At 38.8% G+C, this 15,889-nt stretch overlaps 1 protein-coding gene across 6 annotated transcripts; it reads right to left on the bottom strand.

The window, feature by feature from the left end:
- Nucleotides 1-5,410: 5,410 nt before the first annotated feature.
- Nucleotides 5,411-15,669, bottom strand: LOC104120485 (uncharacterized). Of its 6 annotated transcripts, XM_009632241.4 has the most exons (10): nt 15,525-15,669; nt 14,378-14,459; nt 12,869-12,928; nt 11,495-11,597; nt 6,970-7,546; nt 6,477-6,612; nt 6,212-6,379; nt 5,991-6,130; nt 5,851-5,907; nt 5,411-5,775 (listed from the first exon to the last, which is right to left on the bottom strand). In XM_009632241.4, exons 2-8 carry the CDS (start codon nt 14,456-14,458, stop codon nt 6,047-6,049), a joined length of 1,209 nt encoding a protein of 402 aa, XP_009630536.1. In that variant the 5' UTR covers nt 14,459; nt 15,525-15,669; the 3' UTR covers nt 5,411-5,775; nt 5,851-5,907; nt 5,991-6,046. The 6 variants fall into 6 exon arrangements, with proteins under 6 accessions (XP_009630536.1, XP_070047566.1, XP_070047567.1 ...); XM_070191465.1 differs by having other exon boundaries at nt 5,411-5,907; XM_070191466.1 differs by lacking the exon at nt 5,851-5,907.
- Between the last annotated feature and the right edge of the window lie 220 nt (nt 15,670-15,889).

The raw sequence follows: 15,889 nt of genomic DNA, 5'->3' as shown, positions 1-15,889 counted from the left end.
ATTGTTCTATTGCCTGTTGGCATTCCGGGGTCTAGGCGAAATCGTTCTTTCTTTTGAGTAGGGAGAAGAATTTGTGGCTTCGATCTGATGACCTCGAAATGAATTGGCCTAAGGCAGCTATGCGCCCAGTCATCCTTTGCACTGCTTTCACGCTATCCACGATGGTGATGTCTTCGATGGCCTTAATTTTGTCGGGGTTGATCTCGATTCCCCAATTCGATACCATGAAACTAAGGAACTTGCCCGATCCAACCCCAAAAGCACATTTCTCGGGGTTGAGCTTCATGTTGTATTTCCTTAAGATCTTGAATGTTTCCTGCAAATGAGTCAAATGGTCCTCTGCGCGCAGGGACTTAACTAGCATGTCATCAATGTAAACTTCCATCGACTTACTTATTTGTTCTTCAAATATTTTATTCACTAGGCGTTGGTAAGTAGCTCCTGCGTTTTTTAGCCCGAATGGCATTACATTATAGCAATAGGTTCCGTACTTGGTGATAAATGAAATCTTTTCCTGGTCCTCCAGGTTCATTCGAATTTGATTGTACCTGGAGTAGGCGTCGAGAAAATTAAGGATCTCGTGGCCGGCTGTGGCATCGATCATGCGATCAATGCTAGACAGTGGAAAAGAATCTTTGGGGCATGCTTTGTTTAGATCTTTATAATCTATGCACATTCTAAGTTTGTTCCCCTTTTTAGGGACTACAACTACGTTAGCTAACCACTCGGGATATTTTACCTCCCGAATTGATCCTATTTTGAGAAGTTTAGTTACCTCATCCTTTACAAATGCGTGATTTACCTCGGATTGAGGTCTTCTTTTTTGCTTCACCAGTTTGAACCTGGGGTCCAAGCTCAGCTGGTGCGTTGTTATCGACGGTGGGATCCCTTCCATGTCTAAATGGGACCAAGCAAAACAGTCTATGTTATCAATAAAAAATTGAATGAGTTTTTCCCTATGTTCGGGGGTCAATCCCGTTCCCAGGTATACCTTTTTCTCGGGCAGATATTTGATTAATATAACCTGCTTCAGTTCTTCGATCGTAGATTTGGTGGTGTCGGAGTCGTCGGGGGCGACGAAAGCTCGAGGTGTCAGAAACCTTTTCTCGTCATCCTCTATTTTCTATTCCACATGTTTGGTCTATGGTAGCTGTGATTGTTATTTGGTTTCTTGTCTATCTTTAGTGTTCGATCTTTTCGAGACCGATAGCATTGGCATCGGTGTTACCTCATCGACCGCAAACATTTCCTTCGCAGCATGTTGCTCCCTGTATATTGTTTTCACGCCGTCCGACGTAGGAAATTTCATTACTTGGTGGAGGGTCGAAGGCACTGCCTTCATATTGTGGATCCAAGGTTTTTCGAGTAGGGCGTTGTACCTCATATCCCCTTTGATTACGTGGAATTCGGTATTTTGGATGGTTCCAGCTACATTCACTGGTAGAGTAATCTCCCCTTTAGTCGTTTCACTGGCCATATTGGAACCGTTCAGGACCCGAGCTGCGGGCACGACTTGATTCTGCAAGCCGAGCTGCTCCACTACCCAAGATCGGATGATATTCACAGAGCTACCTGGATCCACTAAAACACGCTTAACTTGAGCTTTATTTAATAGGATAGAAATTACCACAGCGTCGTTGTGAGGTTGAGAGATGCCTTCGGCTTCTTCAATTCTGAATGATAAAGTGCCCTCGGGTACGTAACCTCGAGTTCGTTTTTCCCCTGTGGTCGGTATATTGCCGTACTTGAGCATGTGTCCCTGCGGAGTATCGACCCCACCGATGATCATATGAATGATATGCAGAGGTTCCTCTTGGTTATCCTTTTTGCTGGCGTCCCTTTCTCTGAAGTGATTCCTGGCTCGGTCGCCGAGGAATTCTCGAAGTTGTCCCTCATCGAATAGGCGGGCTACCTCTTCTCTTAATTGTCTACAACCCTTGATCCTGTGACCATGCGTGCCATGATACTTGCACATTGAATTCGGGTTTCTTTGGGAATGGTCTGTTTGCGTGGGTCTGGGCCACCTAGTATCTTTGATTCTTCCGATCGCCGATACAATGCCCGATGCGTCGACGCTGAAATTGTACTCCGATAGTCGAGGTGCCTCTATAGGATCTCCATATTTATCGAAGCCACTCTTGCTCATAAGCCCCCGAGAATTTTATCCTCGATCACTCCTTCGATTGTTCCGAGCGTAATTGCGCGTTGAGCCATTGTTCATTCGATCTGTCCGGAAGGAGCTCCCAACTAGTCGTCTTCGACCCTGATTTTTGACTGATATAGGTTGTGTACATCCGCCTAAGTCATTGCGGATACTCGATTAAATTTTGTTTCAGCCAACGCGATGCTATTGAACTTTGCTCGTTCAACCCTTGGGTGAAAGCTTGGACGGCCCAGTCATCTGTAACCGGTGGCAATTCCATGCGTTCCATTTGAAATCGGGACACAAACTCCCTTAGCATTTCATTATCGCGTTGCTTTACTTTAAAGAGGTCCGACTTCCTTGTTGCAACCTTTATGGTACCAACATGTGCTTTTACAAACGAATCCGCTAACATGGCAAAAGAATCGATGGAATTTGGGGCAAATTATGATACCAAATCATCGCTCCCTTAGAGAGGGTCTCTCCGAATTTCTTCAATAACACGGATTCGATCTCGTCGTCTTCCAAATCGTTACCCTTGATGGCACATGTGTAAAAGGTGATGTGTTCGTTGGGATCGGTCGTACCGTTATATTTGGGAATTTAGGGCGTACGGAATTTTTTGGGGATTGGTTTTGGAGCTGCACTCGAGGGAAAAGACTTTTGGATGAATTTCTTCGAATCCAGTCCTTTTATCATTGGTGGAGCTCCCGGGATCTGATCGACCCTGGAATTATATGTTTCTACTTTTTTATCGTTGGCTTTGACTCGTTTTGTGAGTTCCTCGAGTAATTTGGTAATTTCGGGAGTAGTCCCCGATTCTTGCTCGTTTGACTTCACTATGGCTGGCTCCGTTCCGTAGGTGATTTCCTGAAGCGGATCGGGCTCCGACCTGCTTTGTACCTGAGTTTGGCTTTGCAAGTGAGCTATCGCTATTTGCTGGGCTTGTAACATCTCGAAGATCATCCGTAAGCTAACTCCGATCTCCTCCACGTTATGAGCGTCTCGAGCTACGGATCGAGTACCACCCTGAATGCTTTTTTCCGGATCGGAACGTTGGTTCGCCTCTAGAGCCACTTGTGAATTTACATCTAGTGGTGCTTCGACTCGAGCTTCAGTGACGTCGTTAAGTGGCCTTCCTGCCCTGAGTATCAAGTTGTTGGTTTCATCCTGAAGGCCGGCTTCGTGGTCGATAGGTAAAACCATGAATCGAGGGTTTGCCATTGCTGATTAGGAATTGTAAACTGGTGCGTATTGCGGATTTGTATCAAACAATCACTGTTATCCTTAGTCCCACGGTGGGCACCAAACTGTTTACCCAGAAAATCGGATATAGTTGAATTTACAAGTAGTTCTAAGGATTTGTGATATAGCCTGACGTAAATCGTACGTAGAAGTGGAAGTGTTAGGATTTTTGGCTATGAAAATGAGATATAAATTATTGAATTAGAAGAGTGAGTATGTTGAGTCAAACAAGCTTAAGAGATTTTCTTCAATAAATAGAAGTAGTCTTTTCTTACCATCATCTCCACCTGTGTTTACAAGGATTCCCCCCTTTATAGTAGATGGATCTTACTATTATTTACAATAAAAAATATATAGTGGAGAACCCATGATGAATTATCCCTTTCTCGATTCCTTCCAAGATTCTCTCCCCTAGTGCGGTTGCAACGGCTCCTGTCTGCGAGCTCGATACTGGCTCGAGCTCGATACTGGCCCGAGTTCGATACTGGCTCGAGCTCGGTATTGGGTCGAGCCCTCGGCCTTGAGTTCGAGTTCGACATTCAGGGTGAGTGTCAATCGGCATGTGCATTTCCGACAACCTTCTCTTTGCCTTGCGGTTCGATTTGGTCATGGACTTGATAATGATACTGAGCCGATTCTTCGATTGGTCTTGGAGCTCGAGGCTTGTATGCACTATACTCGGAACTCGTTTCGAGCTCTCACTTCGATCGCTTATCATTCAAACTCGATCAAACGTACGGAGGCCGAAATCTATTTCGACCATATACATTGGGTTCAAATGACAATCAACAAAATATAACAAAGCTCGGTGCATGCGACTCATGTTAATTCCTCGAATATGTGACAGTTGATCATTTGACACAGGACGTCAACCACCTCATTAATATTGAAATTATTAATTGCAAATTGAGTAACATGTCATTAACCTTTTCAAGCACATATGAAGATCGTTAATCACATATGGAGGGAGATGAAAAACTTTACCTCTAACCTAAGTTGAATCATTTTGAGGGTCCATGTTTTCATAAAATTCCCATATTAATGTACACACAAAGTGTTGACAACTATTTAGCTTTATTTAGGTGCTATCAATAATGGCATAATGGTTTATCTTAAATTATCTAAGGAGTTTGATTGTTAACTTAGAAGCATTTAATCAGTCTTGAAATCCTATTATGTTTTGATTTCTAATGCAAAGACAACAGCTACCGAAGTTATACATTGAATAATTTACTTCCTCTGTTCACTTTTACTTGTCCACAATTGACTTTGCACACCCTTTAAAAAATAATAAATAAAGTGCATAATTTACCATGATACCCTTATTAATTGTTGTATAGTCTTAATGGATTTGGAAAATAATTTGGAATGAGTAATTAATGCCAAGGGCAAAACAGAAAAAATAAATTATTTTTCTCGTGATATGCGAAAGTGGACAAGTAAAAGTGAATGCATGGAGTAATATATTACTATCTTCGGTAGATTGTGAAATCCAATGGCCAGCGGCTTCGCTTTTCCAGCTGGTTTCTTTGTCTCAACTCTCACATACCTTAGTCCTAAGATATTACTCGTAATAATAACAAACTCGACAGCAGAAAAAGAAATTAGAGATCCTCGTATAACTCTGTCTATTTCTTTCTTCGATTAGGAGCTCATAGGTCTGAAGGATTGATTTCCAACTTGACAAAAAATTTGGGTGTATTATATGGGAATCCGCCATTGATGCTTGTATAAGGGTAAGCTGCCTACATCAGACACCCTTGGGATGCGGTACTTCCTCGGACCCTACTTAAACATAGGATGTTTTGTGCACCGAAATGTCCTTTTTATATGCACACATCATTTTGTGATTTTACGGAGGAAATTATAGCATCCATCTACCAATGTGTAATGTGTGGCCCGGTGATGGATCAACATTACATCGAGGAAACAGCAAATTTTTGAGAAAGCTCATTGACCAGAAGCAAATAGATAAATATATTTAATGGAGAACAAAAAAGAAACACGAGTAGTACAATGATCTGATTCAAAAAATGTACAATCAGACGGCACCCTTTAGGAAAAGACTTTGCAGTTTGCAAGCACATTCCAGGAGATCAGTTACAAATTTTGACCACAATGGGACACCCAATAATTTCAAGAAAGCAAAAGCTCAAATAAATTACATTTCCATGGTTCACCGAGAAAAAAATAAATCTGTACAAGCACGAGTGGTCGGTATGTAAAAGCATCATAATCCAACTAAAATGTGCAATGCTGATAACCCAGCATTTCATCTGGACTGGAATCATCTTCCCTAAGGCTGGATATCAGCTAATGAAACCAGCAAATCCCTAAGCACATCAAAGCCAACATTGATTCCATTTTAAGAGGTAACAGTCTTTCATCTGCAAACAGAAAGCTCAATATTTATGCATGTATAACTCATTCCGAAAACAAGGAAGCAAACTGAACTTCCCCACCATCTCACACTTGATAAGGCGATAATACAGTTATTGATCAGATTCCTTTGCCAGTTGCTGCACAGTTCATCCTCTCAGTCAATATTAAGTTTCCTTTAGTAAACACCTCTAAATAAGTAAAATGAAGTGGGGTAACAGACCTTAAAACATGCACCACCGGAAAGACACGCTTGAAATTGCAACATTTGATCCGTCTTTATGCTTCACTGACATGTCTGTAAATGGTGATAGATTTACTTCGATCTTCTTCATTGAAGGATTTCAACCTTTCTTTTTCAACCTTGATAACACAAGAAAATCTATCAGAAACCTCATAAAAAGGCTCCTCCTCAAGGAACATAGTGAGTCCCGAAGTTGATACCTGCGCCTCTAACTCTGCTATTCTCTGTAAAGATAATTGTTCAACACATGCACGTCGTTTCCGTTCTTCTTCAAGCAACCCAGTCATCTGATATCGTAGCTCAGCCATTTCTTGGGCTAAATCCTCTGCTTCTTCTTTGGCTTTTAGCTTTTCCATTCTTAGCTCTTCCTACACATCCAAATTAATGGACCAATAGCATTAGATCATGTTGGGACTTGGATGTGAATGTTTTCATGAATGTTAAGTAGTTAACCACAAATAGTACCTTAAGCTGCTTTACAAGTGACTCATAGTTCTTTACTTGACCGGCCAATTTCTCCATCTTGTCCAACAAGTCAACATCCGATGGCCCTATAGAAGCCAGTTTGATAAGGAGTGGACCCAAAATGTCACCACAGCAGCTTCAGCAAAAGGACATAGTGTCAGACACGACGTAAACATAGTAGCAAAGATGAGAATAGCTTTACTATAATTACAGATCCTTGTACGAGCATGGTCAACTACAAGACAATATGCAATCACTATCTCCAGCGAACTACAAAATGCATGCAACAAATGTGAAAACATTAATGACAATTTGCTTTATTAGATGAAGTAAATTAAGACTTTGGACTGGAATCAGTACGGCTCTTTCACATCATAACAACTTGTCTCAAGTATCTCATTGTAAGATCCTAAATTACTTAACGTAATCAAGCACCATCTTAAGCTAACCAGCTTATGGTAGACTAAGAGAAGCATATACACTCGGTGCATACCTAGTAGCATTTTCCTCTTCTTTACTTGAGGAGCTCTCATCAACATTCGCTAGCCAACCACGAAATTGCTCCTCTACTTTTTTAGAAAATGTTTTGGCATTCAATTCAGATGCCTGGAGTTGTTCCCTTAAACTTTCATTTTCCTTCCCTAGACTTTCAACAGCCTTCTCTGTGTCATCCATCCGAAGTTCGAGGTCATGAATAAACTCATTCAACTTAACATTCTCCTGAGTTGTTTCTTCTTGGGATTTCTTAGCTTCAAAATAATTCTGCTCCACAGCCATCAAATCAAGCTTCATACCCTCTATTTCAAATTGATGCTCTAATCCTACAGATGCTATTGACTCCTCTAGTCTCTCTATGCACAAAGCTGAGCCCTCTATCTCTAACTCTTTGTTTTCCAATTGCTGCAACAAATATAAGCGTTCAGCATTTGAAATTTCCAATTCTTCCCTTAACCTTGCAACCTCTTCGTATATATTTTCAAGGTTTGCAAGTTTCAACTGAAGGCTGCACACACACTCACTTAGAGAATTCATCTCTTCATTTCTTAAATGCACCTGATCCTGCAGGTAATCTGCAACAAATATATTTAAACAGTGAGCCTAAAATGGGCAAATCAAGTCAATATGATAAAGTAGACAAGATATTTTGCTCTTGAAGGGGAATGATGCGAAGTGACAAGCTTCATAAATATAAAGCGTATGACCTATTGAAAATACTAGCCAACAGTTGACCCAATAAAGGGGGTGTTCGGGCAGTTCGGATTGGATATGAGAATTTCAGTTTGGATTTTCAATTTTCGGATTGATGAAATGACTATCCAAATAAATTTAGATTGGATCGGATTTTTTAAGTTCGGTTTCGGATTAATCGATTTGAATATTATGAATTTTCGATTTTGAGCGTATAAGTTGAGATGTTTCTACTTTTTACAAAAATGAATATCCAAATGAAGTACTCATGTTAAATTGCCTAAAAAGTTCATCTTTCTTACCGCAATCATCCAAATAAAGTATTCAAGTAATGAAAATTATTTAAAGAAAAAATACAACAGAGACATTAATACGGCCGACAAGAAGTATCAATAGTAAAATCATGTCCAAATAGAAAGTATTCTGCAATAACTTAGTAATTAATATTAAATGTATGAGATAATATCTAATGGGTAGGGTATTGAACTTATTGCTATTGACATATGGATAATGGACTAAATATAAAGTAAAAAAAATTTTAATTTTCGGATATCCAAAAATCCGAAGTACCAAATCCAAAATCCAATCCGAAATCCAAAAATTTTAAAAGTTAAATCCAAAATTCAATTCGTAATCCGAAAATCCAAACCATCACAACAACAACAACAACAACAAACCCAATAGTTTCCCACAAGTGGGGTCTGGAGAGCGTAAGATGTACGCAGCCTTACCCCTACCCCTGGAAGGGCAGAGAAGATGTTTCCGATAGACCCTCGATTAGAGAACGACTGAAAAAGAAAAGGTAATTGCAACAAGTAGGAATAACAACAAGAAAAAATAAGATTGAATCCAAGAATGCAGTCAAACTCTAGGTAGTAATAGCCATCTATGGATAAAAGATATCATACTAACACTAATGCTAGCGAACTGAGTAAGACAGAGAGAAACGCTCCACTACCTACGAACCTTCTACCCTAATCTTTGACCTCCACAACCTCTTGTCTAGGGCCATGTTCTCAGTCAGCTCCAGCTGCGTCATGTCCCGCCTAATAACCTCTCCCCAAGACTTCTTAGGCCTACCTCTACCCCTCCTGCTACCCACCGAGGCTAACCGGTCGCACTTTCTAACTGGGGCTTCTATACTTCTCTTAACATGCCTGAACCATCTCAACCTCGCCTCCCACATCTTATCCTCCACAGGGGCCACTCCTACCTTTTCCCGAATAACTTCATTCCTAATCTTATCCAACCGGGTATGCCCACACATCCACCTCAACATCCTCATCTCAATTCTCAGCTACTTTTAGCTTTTGGGTATGAGAGTTCTTGACCGGCCAACACTCTGCTCCATACAACATAGTCGGTCTAACTACAACCTTGTAGAACTTACCTTTAAGTCTCAGCGGCACATTCTTATCACACAAGACACCGGAAACGAGCCTCCACTTCATCCATCCTACTCCGATACGATGCGTGACATCTTCATCAATCTCCCCATTACCTTGTATTATAGATCCAAGATACTTGAAACTACCTCTCTTGGGGATGACTTGCGTATCAAGCCTCACTTCCATATCCCCTTCCTGGGTACCATTACTGAACTTGCACTCCAAGTATTCCGTCTTGGTCCTGCTCAACTTGAAACCCTTAGACTCTAGGGTCTGCCTCCAAACCTCCAGCCTCTCGTTAACACCACCCCGCGTCTCGTCAATTAAAACTATGTCATCAGCAAATAACATACACCATGGCACCTCACCTTGAATGTGTCTCGTCAATGCGTCCATCGCCAATGCGTCCATCGCCAAGGAAAATAGGAATGGACTAAGAGTTGATCCCTAGTGCAACCCCATCATAACCGGAAAGTATTCCGAATCTCCTCCCACTGCCCTAACCTGAGTATTAGCTTCATCATACATATCCTTAATCACCCTAATGTAGGCTACTGGAACCCCTTTAGCCTCCAAGCATCGCCAGAGCACCTCTCTCGAGACTTTGTCATATGCTTTCTCTAGGTCAATGAACACCATGTGCAAGTCATTCTCCATCTCTCTATACCGCTCCACTAATTTCCTCACAATGTGAATGGCTTCCATAGTCGAACGCCCTGGTATGAAACCGAATTGGTTCTCAGAAATGGACACGCTGGTACTCACCCTCACTTCAACCACCCTCTTCCAAACCACAAATCCAAAAAAATCAGATTTCGGATTTGCCGAAACTATGCCCACCCCAATGTGCAAGCCCGCAAAATATAGGCAAAATACATAAATTACCCCCTAAACTATGGACCAAATTCCTGTTACACACTTTCTGACCCCGAAAATCATCTTACACACTCAACCTTTCCAAAGTGTACCTAAGACCCACCAATTTTTTCTTGACTAATTCTTCAAAATATGTGTACTATCACGCACCAATAAGGTCGTGACACGTGTCCTAACTCAAGGGAAAAAAGAAAATACTTAATATTTTAAATAAAAAACAGAAACCCCCCCCCCCCCCCAACACACACACACACAACAAGTCTCTCGTCTTCTTCAAGCTCTCATACCCGTCTGTCGGCTTCTTCTTCTTATCTTCCTCTTCTATGGCTGCCACCAGCACCACCTCCATGGTTGCTGCCATAGCCATAATCAAAAAAAAAAAAAAGGTCCATCCAAATCACCATCTTCAATACATCGCCAACATTAACCATCATAAGAAAATGACCTCGTCATCGACAAACAAAGGCCAGTAACGACCCTCCTTGACTGGATTTTTTTTAATTCAAGTTGATCTTCTGGGTTTTGGTGTACCGAATTCATCTCTAAGCTTCCTTATTTTGCCATTTTTGTATATTTTAAACTGGGTGTTTGCTCATATGTTACTGAGAGGCCAGGAATGGAGAAGTCTAATTGTTACCATTGTTTTTTGGAATTGGGTTTCCAGTTGTTTGCTCGTATGCCAACTGAAAGACCATGAATTGGAAAGTTTTATTTTTAGCTTTTCCAGAGATACCCATGAATGGGTAGTGTATTTGTAGTATTTTTCTGAAGGGGGTGTTCAAGTATTTGTATATATTACAGAGAGGCCATGGACTAACATTAATAAAATTTACTTGGACTGAAATTATAGAAATTAACATAACTTCATTGGACATTTACTTCTAATAGTGTAGGATTACTGGATCTTTTATAAGTATTCTCTTGTTGGAGTAATTCAGTGAAATGAGACAATGGAGTTAGATGGAAGAGAACATAAAGGGTTTTTGCTGGTCATGGAGGTATTGGAGGGGAAAACAAAAGAAAAGAAAAAGAAAAAAAAATAACTTTGGACCATAGAATCAACTTTATTAAATCTGAACCATTGACATAAAGCTGTAGACACACATTTTTCACATCTTCACGCGCTCCTTTTGCGTGTAATATACATGGTCAAAAGTGGTGTGTATTAGACACACTCAGGAAAGGTTGAGTGTGTAAGATGATTTTCGTGGTAGAAACTAGAAAGTGTGTAACAGAGATTTGGCTCATAGTTCATGGGGTAACTTCTGTATTTTGCCCAAAATATATAAACCAAAGAAAAGACCATACAAGTCCCATACAAAGATGATATTCCACCAAAGAAAAGGTTAAACGTAGACATGGAGAATCAACAGTCAACTGTCATTTGAGTCCCATCAGTAGCACAAACTTCACTCTTTTTCTTCTATTAATCTTTTTATGGACTGGGGTTCCAGGCACCAGGAGTCTGGGGGGAGTATATTTCGGGTAAGAAACTAAGGAATGTTTACCAAGGAAAACAACAAATAAGACATATATAATGTAGCAAACATATTTTGGAATGTATACCTATCTCTTGGGAACAGTTCTCCAACTCGCTTTCCAGCTTCTGGATGTGATTTTTGTCTTCTGCTCGGGCCTCAGATAATGTCTGCACATGTTGTTCTAGTCTCTGCAAACATTTTTTTCTTTAATATGGATAGTCAAATTTTCACCTTAGTCTCCAAGAATTCTAACTTAAATAATGGAATGTTCATGATACACAATATAAGTCGGCTATACAATCATACTGGTTATTTTCAAACTCAACTATTCAAAATAACTGTGGTGACCAATTGTGCTAAACATGCATATTATATCTTTCTAAGCTAATAAAGGGTAGCCCGGTGCACTAAGCTCCCGTTATGCGCGGGCTCTGGGGAAGGGCCGGACCACAAGGGTATTCTTTCTAAGTTAATAATTCTCATAATTTAATAGTTGTTTCGATAGCCTACTCTATTCCATCTCCTCGAACCAGTATAAGCTAAGACTACGATTGCCACTTGCCATGCAGTAAAACCTCTGGAAAAGTTTGCCATCCTCTTTACATTAGTTTTTGGATATAGAATCAACCTAAGACATTATATACCATAGATAAAGATTACTGGAATCTTTATGAACAATTGTAACATATCTGGTCACTCCGGAACATATAAAACTTTATGGTTAGCAAGTGTAATAGCTAAAAATGTACCAGCTCCTCATGCTATTGATCACTAGAAAGTTGATTGTACATAGATAAAGGGCAACTACTGGAGCATTACATGAAACTAAAAGCAGTGAATTGACGTGGGTAACGGTAAACATTGAAATGCAAGTCCCCTTTTTTGTCTTTCGCTGGCCAAAAGGAAACAAGACACATGTTTGCAAATCATATCCAGATTTATTGGGTAGCAAATCTAATAGTTAAATGAAGAGAAAAAAAACAAAGGATCCAGATTGACTATGGAGGTCGATACAAATGATACTTTACACAAAAAGGAAAAAGTTAATGGCACAGCCTATTCAGCATTTTTTTTTTTGATAACCAAAAGTAAGCATTTCCGCTTATCCAGCATATTTACACATCCAAAAGACCTTTTATGTATGCTTCTACATTTGTATGCTCCAAGATCAACTACAAAGATCATAATTTGTGCTCCTCTGATTTTTAGAGCTGTGTCACCACTATTGTCAGACTGTACTCTAAAGTAACATTAATTTTTACTAACAAGAATGCAGAACATCACCAGCTTTAGAAAGCATGCAAATTCACAGCCAAATAACACAATGGCTATCCCTTTAGTAAAGGCAATTTTTGCCGTCAAACAACTTTATTTGTCTAACGCATCCGGAGATGCCTTGATAATGGCCAATGATCAGATCAAAAGATTCACGAATAAAGATAAAGATATCAGAAATTACTCGGATCAGTTCAAAGCTCTGGCCTTGTGAACCCCTCAGCATATCTTTTTCTTTCCTAAGCTGCCAAAAAGAGAAGTTAACAAAAGAAAATAAAGAAAGGTAACTAGCAAGAAAACTACCACATATCCATTCTTTATCAGGAAAGATAATTTGTACAGCAGCTATGAGCATAGGAGCAGGGAAAACTACAATTAGAGAACAGATTCCGAAATTGACCACCAACTTGGTGTTTATTACTAAATTTTCTGACGTATCAAAAACTGGGTTCCAAAAGTTATTGAATCAAGCAAAGTAAATAGCAGATTAAATAAAAGATTGCACACAGAATCTCTAGCTTAAAATTGTTCGTCAATTGATTCTGGTATTAAATTCCGCATTGTAAGTCAGATGTTTGGTTTTCATTTCAGTTTCCATGTTAATAATACATGCATTAGTTACACGGTAATTCCTGTATAATACTATGCTACGAATTCATGGTAGACTAACACTACAGGTAGTACTAATGCCTACATAAGAGCATGCAAACAACAAGAATGTCCCTTTATTACAAGTTTACTTAAGCCCAGTGTTATCAAAGGCGAAAGCGCAAAAAGCTCTAAGGTCTGTTGGGGCTTTAAGTGCAAAACACAAATAAAGCATGGGCTTTAATGAACAAAGGCGCAAATGGAGAAAAAATAAAAATATGTATGTATAGTCCAAGTCTAATAATTATAAGTGGGAATAACAAATATATGGACAAAGAAATCGCAAGAGAATTACGATAAAGTAAAATATCAATTGTTTAGTGTCGCCTCTTCAGGATTACGCTCATTGGCAAGGAAAAATATGCCTTAGAGCCTCGATGATGCCACTGAAGCGCCGGCTAAGCGAGGCAAAGCGCTCAACATGTTTTGAGCCTCGCTTCAGGGCTTAAGCGCGTCTTTGACAACACTGGTTAAGCCACCTCTCACTTGTTATTATCTGTAAATATGTGATAATGTTTATAGCATTGATTTAGTCATAATAGTTGGCAGCTCCAAAATAAAAAAAGGCTCATAAGAAAGTGTTTATTCTCATATCTTTGTATATCTTACTCTAGATTGTATATGAAAAATTGTTCATACTTGAGATATCTAAAAATTAATAATTATAATTCAATTTTGGTATTTAGTTATAGTAAATTAATAATTTTTGGTCGCATATGATAACAGAACTAAATATAAGTTGGATAAGGTAATGTGAACAACCCAAGAGTATTATTGGTATCCAATTAAAAACCAAACCATGTTCTAAATTATACACTATGTATCCAGATTCTAAAGCGATTAACCAAACATCCAGTAACAAATGCAAATACTTTGGTGATTGTTATTCACCATATGATGACACATGAAATATAATCTGCATTTAACTTGTTTGGCGGATCATACAACTCCTAAGTGCCATGACTGAATTCCTGAATTTAGTTTCGCATTATTTCCATGGATACCCTATAACAAATATTATGAATGATTGAAGAGCAGATTTTACCTCTTTACATCTTGCCCCAATCTCCAATAGCTCTTTTACATCAACAGAGTGGTCACTACTACTAGTTGATTGACTAGACATTCTAAAAACACGAGAGAGAGAGAGAGAGAGAGAGAGAGAGAGAAAATTAGCACGCTCAGAAGAAAAATAGTACATCCAACTTAATTTATCAGGACAGGATACAGGCCTCACAATCTAAAGAATAGCCATATTAAGCACCATATCACAAGTCATTCTTATACCTCACTTCTTAACTGCTTAAACCCCCATAGATCAGATATGAACAACAATCAGATCATACTAAAAGCAGAAACATAAAGATAACGATATGCACATAAAAACTAGATGATGTTAATGGAATATCCATTCGCGACACTCAATTCCTAACTAACGCCACAATACCTGAATTCTGAAAAGAATACGGATAAAAAGCACGACACCCCATTTACCCATTTCTTGATTAATAAAAGTGTTCCTTCAACATAGAGATTTAATAAATTGAATACCAGATATCGGGGTAATCCAAAATTCTTTCTGTTCTCGAAAATCACATAAACTAGTAAAATGTTTGCCAGATTATATTACAAGGTCAGACATTAACAATAAAAGAATCACAGAAAAAGTATAAAACTAAACATGACCTGCCTAAAAACTACCGAAGACTAATGGATATGCTCGTTGTGATGCTCGTTTCATAAAAAGTAACCACAACATCTGAAGGAAAAAACACACACAAAAAAAAACTATGAAAATGTTCAACGCCTCGAATATATCAGAATGGATAAGAGGAATCATATAACCTACCCGAGCTAGTTTTAAATGGAGTCATAGCTGATTGAATGAAAAAAATTCCCTGCACCCCATTTTCCTATTTTCAAATAAAAAATAATACCTACAGATTGACGAAATTGATTATAAATCTTGTTTGATAATTCAAACTTCTTTCTGCTTCTTCATAATCACAGATATATAGCAAAAATCATTTCCAGATTAAACAACAAAATAAAAAGTTGCACAAATTTTACGACATACACAGGCAAAATGAATATAATTTCTTAAGCATATACTGCTGTTTCAAATTTACATGATTAAACAAAAAGTATCAAAAACTGAAACTCAAATAGAAATAGAAAATAAAAATAAATACCGATTCCTAGGGTTGACGATATCAAAAGCCAAAAGGTCCCCAGAATATCCTGAAATTTCCAAAATTTGAGCTGGATATTAGCAAAAACGCCTGATTTATTTCATAAATTATGGAGTACTAAATTCAACGGGGAAATTTTAAAAATGCAAGAGAGTTGTGACCGGGTTTCACTTAAGGATGGGTATCGGGTCTAACCCGGTTCAGGGGCAATAAGGGGATTTTCCCTCTTAAGTGCCACTAATTGGCATTATTTTTAGACTCAATTTACGTTTTTAATCAATTCTATTTGAATGACATATAAATCATACAAATAAAAGTAAATAATAACTTTGAACAATTGTAAAGAAAGACAGCCTTAAATCATA

The sequence above is a fragment of the Nicotiana tomentosiformis genome, chromosome 12 (assembly GCF_000390325.3).
Source record: "Nicotiana tomentosiformis chromosome 12, ASM39032v3, whole genome shotgun sequence".
NCBI lineage: Eukaryota > Viridiplantae > Streptophyta > Magnoliopsida > Solanales > Solanaceae > Nicotiana > Nicotiana tomentosiformis.
The sequence above is the reverse complement of the archived record's forward strand: the minus strand, read 5'-3'. Positions and strand labels throughout refer to the sequence as shown.